At 44.9% G+C, this 27,727-nt stretch overlaps 1 protein-coding gene across 2 annotated transcripts in view; it reads right to left on the bottom strand.

The window, feature by feature from the left end:
• The window catches only part of TRAF5 (TNF receptor associated factor 5), a 25,998-nt gene extending 9,088 nt beyond the window's left edge, over positions 1-16,910 (bottom strand). The window contains exons 1-8 of one of the 2 annotated variants that reach the window (XM_011364492.2): positions 16,900-16,910; positions 14,566-14,784; positions 13,520-13,577; positions 8,882-8,983; positions 6,369-6,533; positions 5,629-5,706; positions 5,224-5,298; positions 2,357-2,449 (exon numbers count right to left, since the gene is read on the bottom strand). In XM_011364492.2, the coding sequence (XP_011362794.1) occupies positions 2,357-2,449; positions 5,224-5,298; positions 5,629-5,706; positions 6,369-6,533; positions 8,882-8,983; positions 13,520-13,577; positions 14,566-14,783 (789 nt within the window). In that variant the 5' untranslated portion in view covers position 14,784; positions 16,900-16,910. Of the gene's footprint in view, positions 1-2,356; positions 2,450-5,223; positions 5,299-5,628; positions 5,707-6,368; positions 6,534-8,881; positions 8,984-13,519; positions 13,578-14,565; positions 14,785-16,899 lie in introns of those variants that run through there. The other variant, XM_023533198.1, reaches the window with a different exon arrangement.
• Between the last annotated feature and the right edge of the window lie 10,817 nt (positions 16,911-27,727).

The raw sequence follows: 27,727 nt of genomic DNA, 5'->3' as shown, positions 1-27,727 counted from the left end.
ATGCACTCAATTAGCAATACTTGCCAACTTTAACTCCTAACACACAGCGAAACGAAACAACTCTTACATCCATTTCTCATTTCGTCTCATCTTGTTTCAGCACTCGTTTCGGCCTTCGTTACTTCCCACCTGGACTGCTACAACGGCTTCCTGTCTGGTCCTCTCTATCCCTCACACATGTGCCAGCAGGGAAGCCCTGTGGGAGCCGGGACTGGCATGGATCCCACAGTCCCCTGATCTCTGGCCCCAGAATCCTCTGTTCAGAGCCCGAGAGCTGGCTTTCACCTACAGATCAGACAGCTCCCTGGACGGAAGCTAGCTCTCCTCTCCCCGCCCTCACCCCTAACCTGCTCCCTCCCATTCTCGTAGTGCCCGTCTCAGTGCATGACAGTACCACGTTCCCTGTCATCTGAGCTTACGGCATGCCACAGCCTCTGAGTGCTTCCTGGTGCCCCGTCTCCATTCGCACCGACGCAGCCTTGCTTATCCTTCACCCTCGCCACCACCTCCTCTGGCATCTTGCCTCCAACAAATACCAAAATGCTTATGTGCCAGGTACTGTGCTAAGAGCTTAAATATATTATCTCACTTAACTCTCACCACAACCCCATTTTACAAATGAGGAAATCGGGGAACAGAGAAGACAGGTTAAGTAGCTTGCCCAAACTCATATGACTAGTGTGGAGCCAGTCCTTGAACCTAGGTGTCTGGCACCAGAGTCCTCTGTCATCAATTGCCTGCCTCTCCTACAACATTGCCTAGTTTACTGCAACATCCTTCTGCCTGGTCCTGCTGTCCTCATTCTCTTCTCTACTTCTATCCATCTTCCACACTCCTGCCAGCTGTCTTACTTTTTAAAACTAAGCGAACAATTAACCGGCCAAATATTTTCCAATTAAAAGCCTCCATTAGCTCCCTATTACTGACCAACATTAGTTAAAACCTTTGGCCTTCCAATCCTTTCTGAAACAAGGCAGAATATGAGTGAATAAAAAAAATTGAATGTACAGTGTTCAAAAACGTGTTAGCTTACATGGAAGGCTGTTGCAATCTGGATCAAACAGACCCATCTACACCATCCTTGCCTCACACTCAGGTGTGTTTCTCCACCCCAAAATCCCATTTCCTTCAACCATCAGCCTCTCTCTCGCCTCTCTGCCTTGGCACGAACTTTCTCTTTGTGGAGAAAGTTCCACAACATTTTAACTGACAGATCTTCTCTTCCTTTGCGATGTAGCTTGAATGTCTTTTCCCAGCTCCCCTGGAGTAACTGATACAACCTCTGAACACAGACATGGGGCACCCTCGTAGCACGTCCCGTGAGGCACGGCAACTTTACTGTTTATATTTTTGTGACTTCTTCAAGGTTAGAAGCTATGTCTTCCTTAACTCAGTGTCCCTAGCAACTAACATTGTACCTGACATATGGAAGATATTTCTTGAATAAATTGATGGATGGGAAGCAACTGATACAGAAAGAACTTGGGAATGGTTACTAGGCAGCATGGCATGCCTTCTGCCAAAGTTACAGTTTAATCAGTCTTTCTAATTTTCTCCAGATTCTGACCCTGGAACTCACACATCTACTTTAATCTGGAATCAGACATCATAAACTAATCTGCAGTAGAAAATTCAACTCCCTCTCTGCAAATGAATGGTTTTCTTCCCTAGGTGGGCTAGAAAAGTAGGACCCTCTGAGATGTTCTACCAAAATAATTAACTTTTATAATAATTATGCAACAGAATCAGCATTTATTGAGGTCCACTATGAATACCCCAGGGACCATGGCATGCATTTGCATACATAATTGCACTCGATAATAGCAACTCAGTGAAATAAACAGACACATAGGCATTTATCAGATTGTGAAGCTTCTCAAAGGCAGGAGTGACAAAATATATAAAACCTAGAGTGCCTACAACAGATGGTCAACTATCGTTTCATGGTAATATTGATTTAATTTAGAAACATCAAACTCCTACTAGGCACCTACCAGGTGCCAGGTAATATTAACCAAAAGGTGTGGGGATAGGCTGTAGAGAGGCAGTGTGGCATCTCTCGAATAGCACGAGACTGAGAATGGGTTTGAGATTGAATCCTGCAACTTATCATTTACAAACACATCAAAATTTCTTTGAGTTTAGTTACTTTCTCTGTTGAATGAGGGGGATGGACCCAAAAATCTCAAAGGCACCTTCCACTTCTAATGTTCTACTTGTCGTATGCGTCTGCCTGGCCACTTAGAAAAACATCTACCACCAGTCAGCTTACACTGAAAGAGAGAATATAAGAATACCAACAATCGCAAATCTCAGCAATTCTGCTGCCTCCATTTATATTTGAATATTTATTTACCTGTTCTTCTAATTGGAAGTTCTTTTCTAAAACGAGAAGCATGTGGTCCCGCAAGGCTGAATGCTCGTGCTGCTGCAGCTTCCCCCGTTTATCCTCCGGTACAAAGAGAAAAGTTAAGTCGGGTTGTTGTTGAAAGGCTCCCAGAACGAGGGCGGCAGTGGGACTCTCTGCTAGAGTGGAACTTTAACAACTTTGCTTATTTATATTGAGGTGGGTTGCAGGAAAAATGGCTCCACCAGTTCCCTTTTCCTGCTTTGGGATTTTACAGTACCCATGAGACAATTTTAAACTTACAGAGACAGAGAATCAGGCTACTATCAAAATTCTCTATGCTGATTTCCTTCCTGGCCTTGGGAATATATGACTGTGGATTAAGAGTGGATAATATTACCTGTCAACTCTTCCCATATAAAACCTGTCTCCTCAGCGGGTTGGCTCCAGATCAGTTGTAAGCCTGGGTTAGTTCTCCCTCCTACCAAGCACTTTTTAGGATACCTTCTATCACCGTCCTGCTATCACTGGCCAAAGGTATGCCACCTAATTGTGATTTCAGCCCATGCAAATTTCTCACCCTCGAAATCAAATAATACATTTGCAACAATAATTGCAAAGCGCCTATATTACTAATAAAAGAAATAGCAGGGTTTCTGGGTGATTCATGGTTTCTAAGCAAACATTTATATCATCAATCTCCCTTCTGTTTAGGGTTGGCTCCTGATCCAGAGTAAAACTCCCATCCTCAGCTCTGCTATTGAAGGAAGCTCTAGAATACAGCCCAGTTGGAAGTTTGGGCCTAACTCTAAAGAAGATTCCTTTCAAAGCTGGAAAGTAATTCTGTATTCCATATACTAGAAAGGTAAACCCTATCCCTTTTATAGCAAAGACGATCACTGGTTTGGTATGTGATAAATTTATGGACTCTTCCCTGTTTTTTTTTTAAAACTTCTCATATTTTTTCAAGTAAGTTTTTAAAATAAGAGAAATATATGCTTATGTAGATACAGAATGAAAGATATATAATGTAGTATGAAAAGTAAAAGCATGGTTCTCTCCATCACCACATCCCATTCCCTAGTCTCACCTATCAGAGTCGGTGAAGATATATATACATTTTTAATATAATGAGATCATACTATATTTAATTTTTAAAAATATGTACCTTATTCTTTTTAGCAGATGCAAGTATTTCAAAATATGAATATATAATTATATAGTCAGCACTTTAATGAAGGACTTATAATTTGTTTTTAGTTTTTTGTGGGGTTTTTTTGCTATATAAATATCTTTGTGTGCATGTGTGTATATGTGTGTAATCACTGCATACTTATGAAAGGAAATCTGTGAGATAAATTCCTAGCAGAAGTGCAAGGTCAATGTGTGGATTTATTTTTTATTTTCATAGATATAACCAAACTGCCATCAAAAAAGTTGGCTATTATAAGTTGTTTTAATCTTTGTCAATTTGATAGTGCAAATCATATTTCTTGTTATAATTTATATTTAAGTAGGAGTGAGATTGAGTGTCTTTTCTTATAACTATCAGGCAATTGAATTTTTTCTAGAACTGCTCATATATTCCTTTGCCTATTTTTCTATTAAATTGAATAAGCTATTTATACGTAAAAATTCTTTGCATATTAAGAAAAATAGGCCCTTTTTTGTCTGGTCATATGATGTAGATATACCTTCAATTTGTGGTTTGCCATTTGACTTTATGGTATTTTTATAAATCATATAGAAATTTGAAATATTTACAGTTAAACTTATCAAAAGTGGCTTCTGGTTTTGTGTTTGTCATCTAAGAAAGGCCTTTTTTATTTCAAGGATAAAATAATTCACTCATCTTTTCTTCTAGTACATTTATAATTTTTTAAATAAACTTTTTATTTTGGAGTAATTTTAAATTTACATAAAATGTGAAACAATACAGAGCATTATATATTTTAATGGCTAAAACTTTGATCTATCTGGAATCTGAAAAAAAGGCTGAGGTAGAGATCAAACTTTATTTTCATTTTTTAAAATTTATGTTATACAATATATTGAAAGTTTTAAAGGTATTTAATAGGTAACATAATACATTTTAAAACATGACTTCAATTTGTTTCAAAATCTTTGGGGATAGATAGGGATACCATAAAACCAAAATTCATAATTATTGGAATTATGAATTCCAATTCCAAACTCCAGAAATTTCCAAAACTTGGTAGAGGCAGTAGAGTCAGAATTAGAAATAATCACTGTGATGGTTAATTTTATGTATCATACTGGCTAGGCTATGGTGCCCAGTTGTTTGGTCAAAACTCATTTAGATGTTGCTATGAAGGTATTTTGTAGATGTGATTAACATTTAAATCAGTCAACTTTAAGTAAAACAGGTTATCCTCTATAACTGGGGGCGGGGGTGGGGGAGGGGGGTGGTGGCTCATCCAACCAGCTGAGGCCTTAAGAACAAAGACTGAGGTTTTCTGAAGGAGAAGCACTTCTCAAGACTACAATAGATCGATGCCAACCTGAATATCCAGATTGCTGTCCTCGCCTGCAAATTTTAGAGTTCCCAGCCCCTACCATCGCATAAGCAAATTCCTTAAAATCTCTCTCTCTCTATATATCTATCTCTCTATCTCTATCTCTGTATTTATACCTATCTCTATCTCAATATATATAACATTTGTATTTATATTCATATAAGTTATATATCTCCTGTTGGTTCTGTTTCTCTGAAGAACCCTGATGAATACAATTGCCAGTCTTAAAGTTCTCATGAGTGTCCTTTTGCATCTTGGATGGAATCAAAGAGTACAAGGAGCTCGCCTAATGAACGGTACAGTAGAATGTAGAGGCAGAAACAAAAAGGCACTCCATACCTTTACAGTACAGCCATAGTGCTTAAAAGGACAGTCTTGTTTCGCTTCAGGACACACAGCAAGGTGTTCATCGACCTGCAAAATGGACAGCTTCATGCTACAGAAATTCATCACGGATTCTCCGATTGCCTGGCGTAACTGCAGCCAGCAGGGAGCGAAGGGGGTCTTGGGAAGAAGGGTGAGAACAGAAGGAAGAGGCCATGCTAAGGCCTGGAGGAGGGAGCACTATGGTGAAAACTGAGAAGAATTCTCAGGGAAAAGGGAAGACAGAAGCATGGTTATCATGGGTGTCATGTAAGTCTTGGGCCTCTGCCTATGTGATTTTATCAGATACACTCCATCCTGATTACTAAAATTTTATCTTACATAAATAAAATCTACTGAGAGAAATTTTATGTAAATTACCTCAGTTCTTGAAATAATCTGCAAACACTTGTTGGGACAAGACACTGGGTACTCAGGACACAAGTTTTCCTCATGATCCTGAAACAGAGACAATGTGATGAAACAAAGCCCCCCCTTGCTTTCAAAGGCTCCCTTGTAGGGCCTCAGAGTGTTTATACGCATGTCCCTTTGGGGATCCCTGTTATGTGGGTTGCCCTCTATAGGAAGGTATGGCCTAGTTCCAGAAAGGATTATAGGTGCCCACTTTCTTGGTATAAATGAATGCAATTCAATTCAGTTTTCCAATTATTCCAAAAGAAGGTCAGAGGGCACAGGACTCATAGCGGGACATCATCAGCATGGCTCCATCAGCACATGTAAAAGGCACCGGGGCTCTCTGCCTACACCTGCGCACGCCCTGCCCACGCCCCGCCCACTCCCTGCCTCTGTAGTTAGATCGCAGTATCCTGAGGACAGACAGTATCAGTACGAATTTATGACCCAGGACTAGCATCACTCCTTGCACACTCACTCAGCAGGAGCTCGAACGATATTTTTGCCAACGATAAATAGAGTCCTACCAACAAGAAAGTTTTTAGTGTTTTTGCAGAACTTCTCTCAGATAAAGTTATTCTTTAGACCTATTTCTTTCTGCACAAAAGAAATGCAGATATGTGGATCTGGTATCCCATCTGATTCACTGTGACCACTCAGGTGGAATTTAGCCCCATAAAGATGATTCCTTTCCTTTTATTTTTTACCTGTAGATTGATTACTACCACATCCTTTTTGCAGTAAAGGCATTTTTCCTCGCGAAACTGGCAGTCTGCACTCAAATGCTCTTTCAGATCTTTCCGAAGGACTGATTCCCGACAGTTCTCATTAGAACACTGCACAGCTTGAAATAAGCATTGCTGAAGGTGGTCCTGCAACAGATAACAACAGGCCATGGGGACGCTGACCAGGGCAGCAGAAAGGGAGGGGGCTGGAAGGCCTAGCAAGGGAGGGAGGACACCGTGGGAATCCAGGAGAAAGGACCGCGAGCGTGGTCCGCCCGGAGGGCGGCCTCTGCCTGCAGGCTCTCAGTGGAGGCCACCCACTACCGCTGCTGAGGCTGGGGCGTGGCGAGGGCTGCTTGGACATGAGCTGTGAAAGCCAACCTTGCTTGGTGGGAGTTAGGAGGACAGAGGAAGACAGGGGAAGAAGGGATTTCGCTGAGTTGATTTTAGATTACCTAGGAATGTGCTCATGTTCTCAAGTTAGTTCTTGAGTATTTTCCTTAGGCTTGCCAATGAATTTACCAGTTCTTCAAGTATATTTTTTATTTCTTTTGTGCACACTCCATCCCCACTACCAACACCAAGTGCTAATCTCTATGCAGCAGATGGTAAAAGCCGGGACAAAGGGAAGAGTGGGAAGACAAGGAGGCCCATCCTAAGTACACGAAGGAAGAGAAAGAGTTAAAGGAATAAAAGGGAAGGAGAAGAAGCTGTTTCAGAAGTGGTCAAGGAAAGAAGGTTGAGAAAATATGGGAGCACAGGCCCAAGAGAAGCTGGGAAATGACAGTGTTGTAAAGTCAGGAGATGTTTTTAACCAGAATATGAGAATAATGACAGGGACAGTGTTCATTCCAGTGGTCTTCCCATTAGATATTTGTAAAAGCAGGTATATTTTAATAAAATCTTTGGATTACTGCAAGTTACTGTGATGCTGAGAAGTTAGCAAAAGCCTAATGATCTTGTCTCTTGCAAGATCCTTTAAAACAGGTTGACAAGCCCTTGGGCCAAACATGGCCTGCTGCTTGTTTTTGTCAATAAAGTTTTATTGGAGAACAACCACATACCTATTTGTTCACATATGGTCTATGGCTGCTTTTCCTCTAAAATGGAAAAGTTGAGTAGTGTGACAGTGGCTATATGGCCTGCAAAGCCTAAAATATTTACTATCTGGCTCTTGACAGAAACAGTTTGCTGACCCCTTCTCTGAAGGAAGAACAAAAAGTTTTTCTATAGGAGATAAATAAAAGTGTAGCTATTTACCTTTCCCTCTGCTAGTAAGAAACAAATAGTGATGACAACTAAAATCCGTATCTTATCCAAAATTCATCGTTGTTACCCCTCAACTCTCACCCAAATCGTCAACATTCATCAAGATTTTGTTATTTGTGAGATCCTATACCTTATCACTTTGGGTGGGGAGAACAGAGAATGAGGGAAAATACAAAAGAAAGAGATGAAAAGAAACCAGCCACTGTCCTCTAGAGGCTGATGATCTGGTCACTAAAGCTGATCAATAGTCCATTTGAGCCTCATTTCCTTTTCGGGCTTAGTGACAACTACAATCAAATTGGAAAAGAGGCCCTGCTCTAGGATTCAACTATCAAAGTAAGTGGCCAGGGACTGTCTAGGAAAACACACAAAAAATTCTGTGAACCTCCAAAGAACTCCCTGAATTAACAACAAAATCATTTACACATGTATAAACTCAGCGCCTGGGGGTCTGGAGGTGGTGATGGATGGAGAAAAGACTGAATCACCTGAAATCCGTTCCTAAAAGGGAGGGTGAAATCTCAGCAGCCTCCAAACAATTCCCTGGAAGCTTTAGATGCCTGAGTCTTACTCGTTTATAGTGTCATCGAACCTGATATGGGCTTGACATGGCAGAACCACATTTCCAGCTTTGAATTTAACAAGCTTCCCCAGCAGGTAGGACAGTTCGTTAGAGAGGAAATCAACTCCACTTCCCTTGCACCTCATTTGTTTGCATCTCATACCAATGCTTCATCTTCAAACTCCATCCAATATCTGTTCTGATCTGTTATCTGCCTTAGATCATAAACCCTAAGCAGCCAGGGCCCATGGCAGCTGTGAAACACCCATCCCAGCACCTGCAAATGCTTTTGGGCAGTCATACCTTGGCCCCCACCCTAGGAACCCTAATCCTGCACATTCTCCCAAAATGACATTTTCTTGCTTGAGTGTTCCTTTTGTCCAGAATGTCTCATATCTTCACTTTTGGATCAATGTCCCTAAACCATAATTTAATGTCTAGCACACATAGCAAGTCCTCCATGCATTCCAGACAGAACAAACCTCTTCACTCATACCTTAGCCCTTGGCATGCTACACTGTAACATTACTAGACAGGAAATCTCTGAGAGCAACCCAATGAACCTCCCCTCCCCCACGCTTAGCTCAGTAACTGTCACAAAAAGGTGTTCAATACACGTCACTGGAGAAAATGGCAAGGGCAAAATATTGTTCATAATACCAACCTGGTATCGTCCCAGAATAATCTTGACATTACATCCAGGAGCATTTTTGCAATGTACATATAAATTGAGGACTTCTCTTTTGCAGCAATTGTCTTTAAAAACCTAAAAGATAAACATGATAGGTCTCACACATTCCAAAGCTTTAGAGCAACGCGAATGAATCTATTACTAATTTGGTCTTCTCAAAAGTCAAGCGGAAACTTCCAGGCAATGGTTGGAATGGAAACACCAGATTTACCACCACAAAAGAAAAAGCTGTCTCAGATACATCCTTCTGACAGGCCACCAAACATACAAGCCAGGTAATTCAATGCCCAGAGCAGTAGGCTGCAGCTAGGAGCATCTCGTGGTGAACTTGACCCCACATGCTCAAAGGTCAGGAGGTGGGGCTGTGACTTAGGCGATGCTTTCGGCTTCCTGTCCCAGCAGAAAGGTTTGTATTAGTCATCAGGTAGTGTCACTGAAGCTGTGCTGACTGGCTATTTCAGCACAAACCAGGGGTTGGCAAACTTTCTCTATAAAAGGTCAGATAGTAAATATTTCGGGCTCTGCAGGCCACATTGCGACAGTCTCTGTTGCACCTGTGCAGCTCTGCCATACACAATACTTGAATGAATGAATGGGCATGGCCGTGTTCCAATAAAATATTATTTATGAACACTGAAATCTGGATTTCATATAATTTTCACATGTCACAAAACATTATGCTTACTTGGATTTATTAGTTTAAGACTCACAGGTAGTTGGAAAAACAGTACAGAGTTCCGTGTACCCTTCTTTTGATTTCTTTCAATGATTTAAAAATATAAAAACCATTCTTAGCTCACGGGTCATAGAAAAACAGGTGGCAGGCTAGATTTGTCCCAACAAATCTCATGTTGTAGTATGCCAACCCCTGGCTTAGTGGGTGAGGCAGACACAAGTACAGCACTATACTCTGCTAGGCATTTGCAAAACACATCATAAGAGCATAGAGAGGAGTGTGTACATCAGACAGGTGCTCAGGTTGCTTCCTGAAGGAGGTGATGCTTGAATGTCCTGTATCGGAATTTAAAAAAAAGAAAACTGAGCTTAAAAGGAAGTTTTAAGGGAGAAAATCTTCATGAACATGGGTTAGGTAAAGATTTCTTGGACACAACACTAAAAGAACAAGCGACCAAATGAACAAAAGATAAATTAGACTTCATCAAAATGAAACACTTGTGCTTTCAAAGGACACCATCGTGAAAATGAAAAGACTGAATGGGAGAAAACTATTTACAAATCATATATCTGATATCCAGAATATATAAAAAACTCTTCTAACTCAACAATACAAGACAAATAATCCACTTAAAAAATAGGCAAGGGACTTGAATAGGCATTTTTACAGAGAAGCACACGAAAAGATGCTCAGTATCACTAATCATTAGAGAAATGCAAGTCAAAATCACAAGATACCTCTTAATAGCTACTAAGAAGGCTGTAATAAAAAAGATGGACAATAACAAATTTTGGCCAGGATCTGGAGAAATTAGAACTCTCATACAATGCTGATAGGAATGTAAAATGGTGCAGCTCCTTTGGAAAATAGTCTAGCAGTTTCTTAGAATGTTAAACACAGAGTTACCGTTTGATCCACTAATTCCACTCCTAGGTACACACGTGTACATTTTAAAGGTAAATTTTATGGCATCTGAATTATATCTCGACAAGGCTATTATTAGACATAATAATAATAATAAAAGGAAGTTTCAGAGATTAACCAGATGAGAAAGAATTCCAGGAAACAGGATGTTCCATTTCTGCAAGTCACTCAGTGTCACTGGAGCTAGTGTAAGAAGTGGGTAAGGAAGAAGGGGGAGAAATGTGGGGCGTTAATAGAGACCCAAACGAGACTCTGGAACAGCGGAAGGAGTGAGGTCTGATTTGACCCTTCGGCAGAGGAATACGGACGCCCCCCGTGCCCCCCCCACCCCAACTCTCCTGTTCCAACCTCCATGCCCAGTCAGGACACTGGCTTCTCCATCACCTAGAGAGCTGCTAAACCAAAGCACTGATTTTCTTACCTCCTGAGATTTGATAACTTCCTTATCTACAGGGCAGAGTGGCACTGCATGTAATTCTCTGGAGAGAAAAGTAAAAATAGAGCCAGAATTAAGAGGTGATCTCAATGGCTTGTCCAAGAGCAGCCCCAGCACTCCAGCCATGCTCCACCCTTTGAACTGCCCCCGCTCAGGAGGCCAGGCCCTGTCTTTGCTCATGCTGTTCCCTCCCTCGAGAAAACAGTCCCCACACCCCAATTTCAGCACCTCTCCTGTCTGCCTGAAAAACCCCCATTCATCCTCCAGGATGCAAGTCAAATACTGAGTCCCCCAGACACGGTTAAATGCCCTCTGCCAGTTCTCCCACAGCACTCCTTAGCTTATCACACTGTACCACAATCCATCTCCTTCACTAGACTGGAACATTCTAGAAGGCAGAGACTGGCTCCTGTTCCATGCTGGACCTCTAGCTCTTTGCTTTTGGACAATAGAGCTTAGTTTGGCAAGATGCCTGGAACGCACAGGTGCTGAATGAATAAACCCACGAATGAATGAGAATGTGCTGTAATAATCCTCTTTTCAAGCTAATCGATGTAATCAATTGATCTTCCTTACTGCTCCTTATAAGCCCCAAACACCTGGCTTTTGCAGCAATTGTCTTTAAAAACCTAAAAGATAAACATGATAGATCTCACACATTCCAAAGCTTTAGAGCAACGCGAATGAATCTATTACTAATTTGGTCTTCTCAAAAGTCAAGCGGAAACTTCCAGGCAATGGTTGGAATGGAAACACCAGATTTACCACCACAAAAGAAAAAGCTGTCTCAGATACATCCTTCTGACAGGCCACCAAACATACAAGCCAGGTAATTCAATGCCCAGAGCAGTAGGCTGCAGCTAGGAGCATCTCGTGGTGAACTTGACCCCACATGCTCAAAGGTCAGGAGGTGGGGCTGTGACTTAGGCGATGCTTTCGGCTTCCTGTCCCAGCAGAAAGGTTTGTATTAGTCATCAGGTAGTGTCACTGAAGCTGTGCTGACTGGCTATTTCAGCACAAACCAGGGGTTGGCAAACTTTCTCTATAAAAGGTCAGATAGTAAATATTTCGGGCTCTGCAGGCCACATTGCGACAGTCTCTGTTGCACCTGTGCAGCTCTGCCATACACAATACTTGAATGAATGAATGGGCATGGCCGTGTTCCAATAAAATATTATTTATGAACACTGAAATCTGGATTTCATATAATTTTCACATGTCACAAAACATTATGCTTACTTGGATTTATTAGTTTAAGACTCACAGGTAGTTGGAAAAACAGTACAGAGTTCCGTGTACCCTTCTTTTGATTTCTTTCAATGATTTAAAAATATAAAAACCATTCTTAGCTCACGGGTCATAGAAAAACAGGTGGCAGGCTAGATTTGTCCCAACAAATCTCATGTTGTAGTATGCCAACCCCTGGCTTAGTGGGTGAGGCAGACACAAGTACAGCACTATACTCTGCTAGGCATTTGCAAAACACATCATAAGAGCATAGAGAGGAGTGTGTACATCAGACAGGTGCTCAGGTTGCTTCCTGAAGGAGGTGATGCTTGAATGTCCTGTATCGGAATTTAAAAAAAAGAAAACTGAGCTTAAAAGGAAGTTTTAAGGGAGAAAATCTTCATGAACATGGGTTAGGTAAAGATTTCTTGGACACAACACTAAAAGAACAAGCGACCAAATGAACAAAAGATAAATTAGACTTCATCAAAATGAAACACTTGTGCTTTCAAAGGACACCATCGTGAAAATGAAAAGACTGAATGGGAGAAAACTATTTACAAATCATATATCTGATATCCAGAATATATAAAAAACTCTTCTAACTCAACAATACAAGACAAATAATCCACTTAAAAAATAGGCAAGGGACTTGAATAGGCATTTTTACAGAGAAGCACACGAAAAGATGCTCAGTATCACTAATCATTAGAGAAATGCAAGTCAAAATCACAAGATACCTCTTAATAGCTACTAAGAAGGCTGTAATAAAAAAGATGGACAATAACAAATTTTGGCCAGGATCTGGAGAAATTAGAACTCTCATACAATGCTGATAGGAATGTAAAATGGTGCAGCTCCTTTGGAAAATAGTCTAGCAGTTTCTTAGAATGTTAAACACAGAGTTACCGTTTGATCCACTAATTCCACTCCTAGGTACACACGTGTACATTTTAAAGGTAAATTTTATGGCATCTGAATTATATCTCGACAAGGCTATTATTAGACATAATAATAATAATAAAAGGAAGTTTCAGAGATTAACCAGATGAGAAAGAATTCCAGGAAACAGGATGTTCCATTTCTGCAAGTCACTCAGTGTCACTGGAGCTAGTGTAAGAAGTGGGTAAGGAAGAAGGGGGAGAAATGTGGGGCGTTAATAGAGACCCAAACGAGACTCTGGAACAGCGGAAGGAGTGAGGTCTGATTTGACCCTTCGGCAGAGGAATACGGACGCCCCCCGTGCCCCCCCCACCCCAACTCTCCTGTTCCAACCTCCATGCCCAGTCAGGACACTGGCTTCTCCATCACCTAGAGAGCTGCTAAACCAAAGCACTGATTTTCTTACCTCCTGAGATTTGATAACTTCCTTATCTACAGGGCAGAGTGGCACTGCATGTAATTCTCTGGAGAGAAAAGTAAAAATAGAGCCAGAATTAAGAGGTGATCTCAATGGCTTGTCCAAGAGCAGCCCCAGCACTCCAGCCATGCTCCACCCTTTGAACTGCCCCCGCCCAGGAGGCCAGGCCCTGTCTTTGCTCATGCTGTTCCCTCCCCTGAGAAAACAGTCCCCACACCCCAATTTCAGTACCTCTCCTGTCTGCCTGAAAAACCCCAATTCATCCTCCAGGATGCAAGTCAAATACTGAGTCCCCCAGACACGGTTAAATGCCCTCTGCCAGTTCTCCCACAGCACTCCTTAGCTTATCACACTGTACCACAATCCATCTCCTTCACTAGACTGGAACATTCTAGAAGGCAGAGACTGGCTCCTGTTCCATGCTGGACCTCTAGCTCTTTGCTTTTGGACAATAGAGCTTAGTTTGGCAAGATGCCTGGAACGCACAGGTGCTGAATGAATAAACCCACGAATGAATGAGAATGTGCTGTAATAATCCTCTTTTCAAGCTAATCGATGTAATCAATTGATCTTCCTTACTGCTCCTTATAAGCCCCAAACACCTGGTCTCCTCCCTCAACAGGGCATGACCTAAGTTTTATAGCTGCCTGGGAGTGGACGACATCCATGGCAGCAAGGTCTCTTCCTGGGGTTGCAACACCTCCTCTGCCTTGAGGCAAGGCAAGGTCAGTGCCACCACAGCAAAGACCCTCGGGAGACACGGGTCCTTCCCAACACACACTATGCTTCTGGGTTCACCCTCACATGCAGGACTGGTGTGGTCTGAATTTTAAGAAAAGGTGAACATTGGTAAGTGAGGGGCATAAAATGAAGATTACTCCTCACACTCTCACAGAAGGGCCCTGGCCCCCCACCCCGCCCCCATCCCCTCACAGCCATTACAGTTGAGTGGCCACAGATGACATTCAGATGCCAGGACACCTGTGGCTGGTTCCGGCCTGCGAGAGCCCGAGCTGCAGACCCTGCCGACTCACCTCAGAGACAGAATGCAGTGCTGGCAGAAGCGGTGCCCACACCCCGTCTGGTGGGGGTTGTGAAGCACTGAGTGACAGAAGGCACATTTGTAGCGCTCTTCTAATTGCTCCACAAACTGGTACTCTGTGTTGGGCTCAAAGTCCAAAGAAATGGAGTTGCCGGAATTCTGGCGGATGAAACCACAGGGAATACCTCCTTGCTCCTCAGAATAGGCCATTCTGGCGGGGGAGGTCAGGAGAACAGAAAGAAAATTAAGTGTGCGAATACCAAAACAACTACAGCCACTGAGTGTTTCAATTATTGAATACAACCCACAAGGTCACTCTGTTGACTCTGTAACAGCAGTAACAATCTCCTGTCATTAGAGGGCTCTTGCAGGGAGGAGACCTTTGGGAGCTCAGGGGGAGGTTGGATCAGGTGACTTCTAGCAAGATTCTCTGAGACTTCGGCCCTTTGTCCATCAACTTTTTTACAGGATGTTATCCAGGCCACATGTTTGGACAAAATACAGCCAGGTGTTAACTACATTCTAAGCAAAGGTTTGTTACGGATTTTCTTCTGCTCAGTTGAGAGAATCGAAACAAATGTTTTGTTAACATTTTCAGAAGCAAGAACCTTGCACACCGATACATTTCTTGAAGTTAACAGCCAAGTCCTCATCTAATGTTGTGGCTAGGTTCTTGGAACAGCGCAAAATGATGCATAATAAAACCAATTTTACCATAGACTGATATAAACAAGCATTAAATTCCTACGGCATTCCATCAACGTTATAAGGAAATGACATTAAACAAAAAAAGTTATTCGAGGACCTGCTGTATGTAGATAAAGCACTACTATTAACCCACATCATTTCTCACATGAACTAAATAAGGGCCCATTAAATCTGTTCCCCTCTAATCCATTCTCCACACAATAGCCAGGGTGATATTTCCAAGATGGAAGTATGATTAACGGTTACTTCTTCTCATTGTTCAGTGACTTCCCAGGGAAAAGTCCATAACGCTGAGCAGACGACAAGACTGCATCCTCCCCACCCGGCAGCATCCTGGACCTGTCCCCTGCCCCTTGCTTCCTGCATTCCAGCCACACAGGCTTTCTTTCAGGTCTTCTAATACACCATGCTCTCTCCTGCCACAGGGCCTTTGCACGAGCTGTTGCCTCTGGCTAGAGTGCTTCCCCTATCCCCTTCTAGTCCCCTTCACTTAGTTAACTTACATTCATGCTTCAGATTTCATTGTAAGCTTGCTCTTCTCTCCTGGTCTAACAGTAGGAGGCCTATCCATCAGCCTGGAGAACATGTATGGCCTCCAGGGAGTAGCTAGGGGATTAGGGTGGGTGGGGGAGGGGGGTTTCACTGAATAATCCTTCTGAATTTTTGAACATGAATGTATTACGTATTTATTCAAAAATAAATATAGAAAAATAGAAACTAAATATCCACTGTTATATCTATCACAGGACCAGATTCACTTCCTCCAGAGTAACACTTGATTTGAAATTGGACCTGTGTTTGTGAGATTACTTGATTTTTATCTCTGTTCCTCAACCACACACAGATTGCATCTGCTCTTGCTCACTGTTGCCTCTCCAGCTCTGAGCACCAAGCCAGGCATGGAGAACAACTCAGCTACCTGTTGAATTGATGTTATTAAATGGACTTTGAAAAACCCTCAACAGAGCAACTGTAACGAGCATTGGCCTCTAACATAGTGATTCTTAATGATTTTTGAGCAAGGACTTCCCCTGCCTTCGAAAATTTGATGAAAGCTCTAGACCTTCTCCCTGTAAAAGAGCTTACACACTTGAAGTCTGAACCTTTAAGGACCCTTTGAACCCACCAGCAGTTCCCAGGTTAGCAGCTGCCCTGCCTCCCAGCAGGAATTGTTACATTTGGCACAGTGCCAGCCAGCAGGTGCCTGGGGATGTGTCCAGCAAATGACTAACGGATGGGAGGCCTTCTGGGGTGGTCCCTGGGGGTGATGTCCTTCCACACGACTGGGGTACAGGAAGGCTTAGCCTCAGGCTTGATTGCTTTGGCTTGCTCTTGGGGTTCCCTCATGATTCTCCTGCAGCTGACGAGGTCAACTATGCCCAGGAGCAGCTGTGTACTTGACCTCATAGGCGGCCCCATTCAACCCTCAGCTTTCCTCAAGTCAGCAGCTGGCCTCTCTCACTGCTGCAGTGGTCTGAGTCTGGGGTGTGGCCTGGGTGACCGGAGCACAGAAAGCAACCGGCTTCCTTTAGCAAATAAAGCTTTCTCTCTGGAAGAGTCCCGCAGACAAGGGGATTTTTTTTCTCTTTTGTCCTTGGGTTTGAGACCAAAGCCCCACCTTTTCCTCTCTGCATGTGTCTCCTGCAGAACTTCAAAGGTGGTAGGTGAGCAGTACAAGATGTAATTGTCTCCCTTGTAACATGGTTTACTCTAGAGATTTAACAAGTTTGAGTTATACAGACGAAGAGGCATGGCACTTGAGTTACACAACCCTGATAACCAAGACCCGCCTTTCTCTCAGAGAAGCGGAAGACCAATGCCAAACTGCCTTCATCTGCCCTGTGTTCTCTAATCCCAAGGGAGGTTGACAATTCATGTCCTGTGCCTCTCTAGGATTTGCTCTTGAGACCAGGTTCATGCCTGTGTCACACGGCAACTAAATATGGATTCAGAGATACACCCTAAAGCAATGAGCTGGGTCGGCCCCCAGAGCAGCAGGATGTACGAAACTTGGCTCTTTTCCACTATTATGCTACCCTCTTTCCTAGCATAAGAATTTAACGCACTGATCTGTGTGTCTGTCCATCTTTCTCTAAAACAGTTCTCAAACATTTTGGTCTCAGGAACCCCCTTTAGATTCTTAAAAATTGAAGACCCAAGGACCCAGAAGAGTCAACAAATATCGAAGGAGTAGAACAAAATTGGAGGATTGATACTACCTGACTTTAAGACTTACTAGAAAGCTGTAGTAATTAAGACAGTATGTGGTATTGGTGAAAGAGCGGACAAGTAGATCGATGGGACAGAAGAGAGAGCCCACATAAGTACAGTCAATGGACCTTTGACAAAGGAGCAAAGGAAATACAATAGAGCAAAGATAGTATTTTCACAGATGGTGTTGGAACAACTGAATCAACACGCAAAGAAATGGACCTAGACACAGATTTTATGCCCTTCACAAAAATTAACTCAAAATGGATTATAGACCTAAATGTAAAACACAAAACTATTAAACTCTTAGAAAATCACAAAGGAGATAATTCAGATACCTTTGGTTTGGCGATGACTTTTTAGATACAACAGCAAAAGCACAATCTATGAAAGAAAGCATTGATAAGCTGGGCTTCATTAAAATTAAAAATGTCTGCCCTGAGAAAGATATTGTCAAGAGAATGAGAAGATATGTCACAGACGGAGAGAAAATTTTTGCAAGCTATACATCTGATAAAGGACTATTAGCCAAAATACGTCTCACCAAAGAAGATATACAGATGGCAAATAAGCACTTGAAAAGGTGCTCCACATCAGATGTCATCAGAGAAATGCAAATTAAAACAATAATGAGGTCTCACTATATACCTATTAGAAGGGCCCAAATCCAGAACACTGACAGCATCAACTACGGTGAAGATGGGGAGCAACGGGTATTCTTAGGCGTTGCTGGTAGGGATGTAACAATTCGGAAGGCAATTTGGCAGTTTCTTACAAAACCAAACATACTCTTACCATCTGATTCAGCAATCGCGCTCCTTGGTATCTACCCAAGAGAACTGGAAATGTTATGTCCACATTAAACTCTACACATGAACGTTTATTGGAGCTTTATTCATAATTGTTAAAACTGAGAAGCAATCAAGATGTCCTCCAATAGACGAATGGATAAACTGTGGTATATCCAGACAATGGAATACTATTCAGTCTTAAAAAGAAATGAGCTATCACGCCATGAAAAGACATGGAGGAACCTTAAATGCACATTACTAAATGAAAGAAGCCAATCTGAAAAGGTTATATATTGTATTATGCCAACTAGATGGCATTTTGGAAAAGGCAAAACTATGGAGGCAGTAAAAAGATTAGTGGTTGACAGGTAGAAGGGTGGGAGAGATGAATAGGTGGATCACAGAGGATTTTTTAGGGCAGTGAAACTACTCTGTATGATGCCATAATGACAGATACATGTCATTATACATTTGTCCAAAACCATAGAATGCAAGAAGGAATATTAATGTAAACTCTGGACTTTGTATCGAATAAAGGATACTGTTACAGTGTCACCATCAGGAAGCTTCTGTTGAACACTGTACATTCATGAAAAGAGGAGAGCAAAAACGGCAAGTGATATCTTAGTATTATCATGAAGGTCATTTTACCCATGCAGATCCCCTGAAAGGGCCTCAGGGAGCCCCGGGCAATGGTGTGGCGGTAAATGTTTAACAACCTGCTTTCCTGGGGGAAAAGCTCCAGTTTGTAAAACCTGCCACTTTCTGCGCCTGAACAAACCTGAGCTAAGCAGGAGCCCAAGAGCCGCCTTCCCTGTCCAAGCTCCCTGGGCACCCCGGGACCCTGAAGCACACTTTGGGAACCACTGCTGTATCAGGCTGCCAGTGGGCGTGGGTCTTGTCAGTCTTTGTAGTGACAGGGCCCAGCACGTGCGTGACCCTCACAGAGAGTCTCCTGCTCCTGCTGAATGGCCAGCCGAGGCCCGAGGACCAGACGCCCGTCCTCCCTCTCCCTTCCACTGCGCATCTTGCCCGGCCCTAGTCAGCACACCTGTCATCCGCTGACCTTGCGCACGCTCTCATCCGCTGTCTTGTCCAGTGTTTGTTTTTATCTCATTAGACATTTAAAAAGTAAGCATTTTTGTTCTGCTATACAATATGGACTTTAGGTGCTTCAGGGCAGCGTTTGGTGTATAAACCGAGCTACACAGGCTCTGTCCGCTCCCTCTGAAGTTCTTCAGGCCTGTGACCCAGCTCCAAAAATGGAATCGATTCACTTTGCTACTGACATTAAGGAGCGCCAATAATAGAACTATAAGGGCTGACATTTCTTTGTCTAACAAATACATTTCTCTAATTAATTCAACATTTGCGGCTGGTACCCTGTCATTCCCAGGCAGTTATTTAGTGGAAATGCACAAGAGTTTCATTTCTCCTTTGGGTATAACAGCTTATGTAATAGGAACAGCAAAAGAGTTCAGTGCTTGCAAATCAAAAATAAAGCCGTCGCGATGACTAGCAGAGCTTGCGAGTCTCCTTAGCGCAGTTAACAGCGCCCACTCCTGTCACTGGTGAGATGCACACCGTGGTCCTCCCGCTGTGGAATTATTAACTCAAACCAGACAGACCTGGGAGAAGCACATCTCATCCACTCCCAAGAACTCTTCTTGGTTTTCTTTTAAACACCATGTTTTCGGCCTCATAAATTGATGCATCTTTTCCCTGAGAATTTTCTGGGAACCCCAAAGGAAAGCTGTGGATGTCATGGTTGAAATTCTTTACTTCCATGTTCCTCTGGATTCATTTTTGAGGAACACATAATAAGTATGTTGAAGCAGCGTGAGTTTGGTTTTTGGGTAAAATAAAAAGGACACGTATCTAGCAGAATTCGGTCTCAGGTTTAACACAGAAAGGTGGGTCCTTGTCAGTCTGTCCACAGCCCTCCAGCCTTTTGTTTAGATTAATGACGGTCTAGAAAATTTGGGAGTGTTTAATACATTATGTTATACTTTGTTAAGAGAGAAGACCAGGATCTGGGTCTCCAGGGTTTTCAAGTTTTAATTCTGGGAGTTTTGATGATTTTGAACCAAACCCCAGAGTAGAAAGGGCACAAGGCCAGAGACCTGAGCTTAATTCCTGCTCTGTCTCTCGCCACCTATGAAACCTCGGGCAAGACACCCCGACAATTCCCTGGCTTGTACATCCATGCGTGGATTCAGTGCGTACACGTCCTGGATTGGGTGCAGAGAATGCAGAGACCTATGACACCCTCTTTGTCCTTGAGGGTCCCCAAGTTGAACAAAGTTACTGGTGATGGTACCATAAAGAGAGATTTAACAAAGAACCCAGATGTTGGAGCCCAGATGAGGTGTAGCTAACACATCCTGAGGTGTCTGTTCATTTCACAGAGAAGACAACATCTCAGCGGGTCTTGAAGAAGGTGGAGGCATTTTCTAGATGGTGACAAAAGAATTTCCCAGAGGGTATCATAAAAGTTCTGGAACGGTTAATAATTAACTGTAGCTGAAATGGAATTAAGGGAACATGCCAGCCATTTATTTGCCTGTCTGCTTTTCCTCTGCCCTAGTCTGCATCGTGAGGCGGGGTGAGGGTTGACCCCCACGAACTCTGTTTGCTGGGCTCCCTGGCTTCTAGCTGGACTCTGCTAATGAGAGGCACTGTCAGGAGACTGAAGGGAGGGAAGAAGGGAGAAGCCAGAATATTCCTCCCCCATCCCTGTTGTTGGGCAGCATCTCAACAGTGACTGGGTCCCCTAATCACCACCAGATGGCCCCTCTCTCTCCGAGCACAAGTTCCCACTAGACAGCCCAGTGTGGTACCAGCTTCTAAGCTCTGGGGACACCATCCCCTCCCTTCGTCCCCTCAGCTCTAAAGGGGGTGGGCTGCTTTCTGCTCTGACTCATCTTGGAGTTGCCTCACCCTGAGTCTCTACTTGGCTTCCCAGCTTTGCCATCACTGCTTAGCTGTTTCCTGTGTAACTAAATTCCCTGTGAGAAATACCTTAAAGGTTCTTTGAGATGCGAGTGTGGATGGGCGGGGCTCATGCAGAAGAGCCCTGAAGGTAGCCACAGTCATCGCTGCAGTCAGGAACTGCAAGCTCCACCCCGTGGTTTTGATCTTTTCAGGGATGATAAACAGAGAGGACAGGTCCACACAGGGGGTTGAGGGGAAGAGGCTACCACAACAGACCTAAGGAGGACAATGACGGCAGCCCCATCTAAGGCGGTGGCCAGCAGAAGCCATGAGCGTGAGGCGTTTCTGAGGCAAAATGCATAGATTTAGAAATGGCTTTGATGGAAGGGCTGAGGGAGAGGCCAGTGGAGGGTGACTTCCGGGTTCCGGCTGGAAGACTGGGTAAGCGATGGCAATATGGGAGCGGACGAGGGACAGGAGCAGAGGAAGTGAAGGATGTGGGTAGGAGACATATCCAGGTGGGGGGGCCTTGGGGACAGTCTTGATGAGGGTGACATCTAACATCTCTTCCAGAATAAATTACATGATTCCCAGGAAAGGCCACGTTTCCTTCGTGGTATCAATGATTATGTTAAAACTGCCAAGGGCATAAATTTTTTTTTTCACTTTATGAGTAATTTGGTAGTCATTTTCGTGACTACCATATTTGACATAATAGGTTTAGATCCATGTCAAGAAAATAAGATCCATAAGACATCCAGGGGGACAGCAACGGGAAAACTCCTTGAAGCCAGTACTGAAGGCTGCTGTCTGGTCCTTCTACCCACACCCACTGCTACAGCACAGCCCTTACGTGACACCCTATTTGGGATTTAATCGGCACTGCTTCCCCTCAAGTAACCTCCATCCATCCTGGCGTGTGACCTTCCCCCCATCACTAGGCCTGAGATCCCTACTGCTCATGACTGAGTCCAGGGGCTCTGAAATGCATGGCGGTGCCTGGGAGGCATCCGAGTACAGTGGAGAGGCCTCCAGCCTCTCCCCAGCCTCCTCTGCAAGGAAGGGCACTGAGAGATGCAGAGGCCAGAGAGACGGCTTGCTCTGGGAGGTGAAACTTACAGGGCCCGGGTGATAAGGTGGGGGCACAAAGGCCAAGTGCCCCAGGATGGTTCTTGAGTCATGGGCAACTGAGGGGCAACAACACACCACTGCCCAGTGAAGCTGGCCGTCAGAAGACGGGCTGCTGGAAGCCAACCACCCTCTCAGCTCTGCTCAGGCCTTGCTAGGAGCACAAGGAGTCAATGTGCTAATACGGCCGGGTGCAAATACGTTATTCCCCAAACCCACCCAAGACCCAACGAAGGGTTCTGGGCTTAAATTAAAGAAGGAGATATTGTGGTTAGCACTTAGGAAAAGTTAACGTCAAATCCCAAGGTGCAGTGACCCACGGAGACTCTGCCTTGGGCAGCATCAAAAAGAGAACAGCCCTGCTCGGGTACCAGCCACTCACCTGCTAGGACGGGCAGTTCCCTCCCTCGAGGTTGCCTCTGGCCCTTGAATTCTGAGATTCTGCTCTTCCAGGAAGAACAGTTACTACCAAGAAATTAAAAAAAAAAAAAAAAAGAAGAAGAAGAAGACGAAGAGGAGGCGTAGGCAGCAGAAGAGGAAGAAGAAGAAAAGCACTTTATCTTATGCGTTATCCGCATGACAGGAGGGGGAGCCGAGATGGGCTTGAAGCTCAAGGCAGGTCTTTCCTCTGAAGAAATAAGCCCCTCAAGACAACAGCTGGGCCTCGGCTCCACCCCTGACCTGCGCTGCTCCCACGGCTTAACACAACCACCACAACACAACCACTATGGGGCCTCTGGGAGAAACTGGTTTTATTTTCATTAACCTTTAACCATGCAGGTGAGACGATGAGGAAGGGCCTTGGAGAAATGGGGAAGTAATGAGGATATTTTCCATCAAGCCTAACGTGGTGGGCAGACCATGCGGGAACCAGGTGACACCACAAAAGCCAGACGGAATGTGACGACAGCTCACCCACCCACTGTCCGGTCCATAGAACAGCTGGTTTGGTGTCTCAGAGGCAGAACTAAGGTGTTTTCTTTTCTTTTCCTTATACTTTCACAGAAGAGGGTTTTCTTGGACACAGGACAGAGTGATGTGGCTACGATTTTAATTCCTTTGAAGAGAAGTGTGATTTTTCTCCAAGTTGTCAGAAAACCTCTGGTTCCTCATTGCCTGGGAGTGTAGTAAAACACTGTTGGGCAGGAGAAGGGGGTTCAAGGACTGAAGGGCTTCCTCACCCAGCTCCTGGGCCCCGCGGCCGCCACTGCCTTCACGCCAGTCTTACTGGTCGGGGAGCCTTGAGTGGAGCTCTCCTGCTCAGGACCATCCAGAGTCCACCTGGCTCCAAGTGAGGCTGCAGGAGACCTTTTAGGTTTGCTCTCAGAACTTAGACCAAGAGGAAAAAAAATAAAACACTACTCATCCTTCCACACAGGAACTTCTTCCTCTTTAGGGAGCTTTGGCTTCAGCACTCTCAGCCCCGACCCTCAGCTCCAACTCTGTCACAGTCCCCACTGCCATCTGAGGTCAGCTTGGCGAGTTCCTCAAGGGAGGGGCTGCCCTCATTAGTCCCTGGATCCTCGGAGCTAGCCCTCTGCCTGGCACACAGAACTCAATCAATGTTTGATAAATAAGAAGGGAAACTTAGGATTAATATGAGGCTTCAGTGGAAAAGGGCTGTTGGAAGCAGGGCCATGAAAACAACCTAGGAGAAATGTGAGCGAGGCAGACAGAGGGCAGGGGGAGACATGAAAAGATGTGAACGCTGGACCTGCATACGGGTCAGGATTACAGTTATGAGGCTGTGTCTGGGCTCAGAGACAGCTGATCTGCATGCACTGTCGCATTTTCATCCTGACAGCAACCACATGATGGATATATTATTATTATCGTCCCCATTTTCCAAAGGAGGAAACTCGGAGAGGGCCTAGGGCCAGGAAGCAGTGGAGGTCCTCAGGGGAGAAGGAGGAACTGGGGTTTCTCCCTGCCTCTCCAAGGTCGGCCAAGAGCCGTGTGGTGTGGTGGTTACCAGCATGGACTCTGGAGCAGACCAGACCAGCCTGGGCTCAAATCCTGGTTCTAGTGCTAAATAGCCACTTAGTCTCTCCATCACTGTCACCATTTCACAGTTTCTTCATCTGTAAAATGGTGACAATGATAATAGTACTTACCGCACAGAATTTTTGAAGATTAAATAAGTTAATATCATACGTTGGGGGTTGTCCAGTCTGCCACTTGTTTTTGTAAATAAAGTTTTATCAGAACACAGCCACGCGCATTTGTTTACAAATCGTCTAGGGGTTGTTTTTGCGCTACCACGGCAGAGCTGAATTAGGGGGACCACAGACCATATGGCCCATGAAGCCTAAACTATTCATTAACTGCTTCTCTACAGAAAAAGTTTGCTGATCCTCACCCCCACCCAATGCGTGAAGAGCTTATAACGGTGGCACACAGTAAATGCTATGAGGGCTATTATTATTATTATTATTATTATTATTATTATTATTATTATGCATTTGCCCCAGTGCCCCTCCATCAGCATCCCCCACTCTGAGAATAACCTGGCCGCCTTATATGCCAGGCACAGTATCAGGCTCCAGGGAGGAACAAGACAGAGATGGTCCAAGCCTGCCTCTGTGGGGCTCACGACCCAATGGAGGAGACAAGGGAGTCACGAAAGAGGTAATTACAGGTGGTGATAAGTTCTTTGAAAACAATAACAGGATGTTGAGCTGAAGAAACAGGGGCAGCCGCTGTCGACTGGAAGGCTTCATGGAGGAGGTGACACTTGAATAGCTACCAGAAGGATGAGAAGGAGCAAGTTTTGAGGAGTGGCAGGAAGGATGTTCCAGGCAGAGGGGACAGCAAGGTCAACAATCGGTTCTGGGAAAGGGCTTGCTGTGTTTGAGAAACGGAAGGTTTCTGTGGCCTAGGTGTCAGGGACAAGAGGCGGGGCTGTAGGAGTCAGGGCAGGAGCCAGACCGCAGGGGTCTGGGGCCCATGGGAAGGAGTTTGTGTTTATTCTAAGCGCAGAGCGATGGGAAGCAGCACAGGGGTTGTAAGGAGCCAATGACACTGTCTGCTTTGGAATCTAAAGAGACCATTCTGGACGCTGAATGAGAACGGGCTGTGGGGGGCCAGGGGCAGCGGGCAGTTAGGAGGCTGATGTCCATCCTGGTCAGGGAGAGATGGCACGAGCATGGACTATGGTGGCAGCGGGGTCATGCAGCAAGCTGGCAGAGTTTAGGACACATTTTCACAGTAGAATCAAGAGGACTTGGTGACTGAAATGAGGCCTCGAGGTGGGGAGGAGTTGATGCTGACTCTGGGATTTGGGCCCCGATGCCTCGGCAGAGGTGGCTCCGTTCACCCAGAAAGGGCAAGCGAGGGCAAAGGGAGGGAAGTCGGGAGTTGTTTGGGGCCTCCAGGAGAAAGCCTGTCCCTGTCCCTGAAGACACCCCTTTGAGTGAGAAGACAACTGCCTAGGCCCCCTGGAGACCAGTCAAATATTCCCACTTCCTTCCAATGTTCTTTCCAGGCCGTCCTGTGTTTCCTCACTCACCTGTTTGCTACAAATGGACTTCGCTTTTTCTGTATCCCAAATTCCCACCCTCATCCCCTGGTCTGGGCCCGGGGGTGAAAGCGATGACTAGATATGGTCTGATCACAGAGCAGAGTTCTGTGAGCCCCACACCTCCCCAGGTCCCCCCATTCTCCCCTCCCCCACGGCTGTAACCCTGTGGGTGGGCACAGTACATTGCTGAGTCACCTTCACTTGTATGCACAAGCTACACATCTTTCCATGTTTTTTCCAGATGCCACCCCCCAACACAGGCTGCTCACCCTCATCTGGGACCTTAGCTGAGCTACCTGCTCTTCCTCTACCCAGAGCTGCCTCTCTGTTGCCATTTTTCTCATTTCTCTGTTTTATCCTGTAAATGCTTTTTCTTTCTCACTTCACCCAGTGCGTTATTTTGAATTCATGGTTATACTGGACTATCTCCCACTGGACATTTATTCATTCAGTTCGTCCCTAATTCCTTTGCTGAGAACCTAACACATGCAGACACTGATGGGGAAACAAATTGAACAGTGGGCCGGATTCCTCACCATCCTCAGCCCTGCAACATGCCCACTGGCCACCTTCTCCCATCCCCTGCCTTCCACTCCTGGCTCCAGAGAGAGCAGTGCCTGCCGACCTGTCCCTCATCAGATGCCACTGGCACCTCCCTGCAGCCTTCCCTGCTCTCCCAAGTTTATGTGCACTCTGCCCATGAACAAGCTGGGGGGCCCAAATCATCTGGGTGTTGGGGTGTGTGTATGTGAGGCCCTATATAGTTTGAAAAAGCATTTTACATTAGTTTGATGTTCTAAACTGTAATTGTGTAATCAGGCTTGCCAATTAGTCTCTCCTAAATCGTTGCCCCCTGCCTTTTATGTGGCATTTCATACTTCCTTCTTGAAAGTCCCTGATCTTTTGGCCCCGGGGACACTGCACTGTTCCTCCCACCATGACCACATCTCTAGGAGGCTCTCCCAGGGGCTCTCCTGAGGCCGGGTCAGCCCTCTGCCCTTGGTTCTTGCCACAATTCCCACTGGTCCTCATTGAAAGGCTCCCTCACCCCAGCCAGATTGCATTTCTGAATCTGAATGCAGGCAGGATCCCCATTTCATCACCATCATCTCAGACTCATGGTTCCCTCCCCCATCTCCCTTCCTGGTCACCCTATGTTCTCACATAGAAAGACAGACACACACACACACAGACAGACAAAGCAACGCACTTGGAAAGCAACGGAGGGTCCTGGGGCTCCGCATCAGAGTATCTTGGGAGCTTGGATACACGGCTAACAGGCCACTGTTTGGATTTAGCTTGGAATTCTGAAGCATTTTTAAGGAAGACTGGGTAGGCCCTTCGCCGGGCCCCCCCCCCCCACCATGGCCTAAGGGTGCTCTGAGAAAAGGGTAGAGACCTGAGACCACCCTAGACAGGCTACAGAAGGGACATGCCAAGGAGGATGCAGAAATCTTGGCTTGACTTTCTGGTGACTTTTAGCTTCCAAAGTCCACATCATCCTAGCTGTGCCTCATCTTTCCACAAATGCTCATGCACAGCTACCTCTGAGTTAGGTTCATATCTCCATGGCTGACCACAAACATATGACATACTGTCTACTGTCAGCTGCTGCAGAGTCTGCGGCTCAGGCATGAGCCGATGTTCTGTGGGAGGCTGAATGGGCATTCCCCTCCTGACCAGTGGTGAGGCCTGCTCTGGCCCTGGCCCAGGGAGGAAGCAATGGGAGCAGAGGCGGCATTCTCACTCCCGCCCTGAGGAGAGACGCTTCCTGAAGTCCGCCACCCAGGCGTGCCGCGGATGTCCAGCCCGCATATGGGCGGCCATGCTGTGGTCCAGATCACGGAACGTGGCAGCGCCTC

The sequence above is a fragment of the Pteropus vampyrus genome, unplaced genomic scaffold (assembly GCF_000151845.1).
Source record: "Pteropus vampyrus isolate Shadow unplaced genomic scaffold, Pvam_2.0 Scaffold98, whole genome shotgun sequence".
Classification (NCBI taxonomy): domain Eukaryota; kingdom Metazoa; phylum Chordata; class Mammalia; order Chiroptera; family Pteropodidae; genus Pteropus; species Pteropus vampyrus.
The sequence above is the reverse complement of the archived record's forward strand: the minus strand, read 5'-3'. Positions and strand labels throughout refer to the sequence as shown.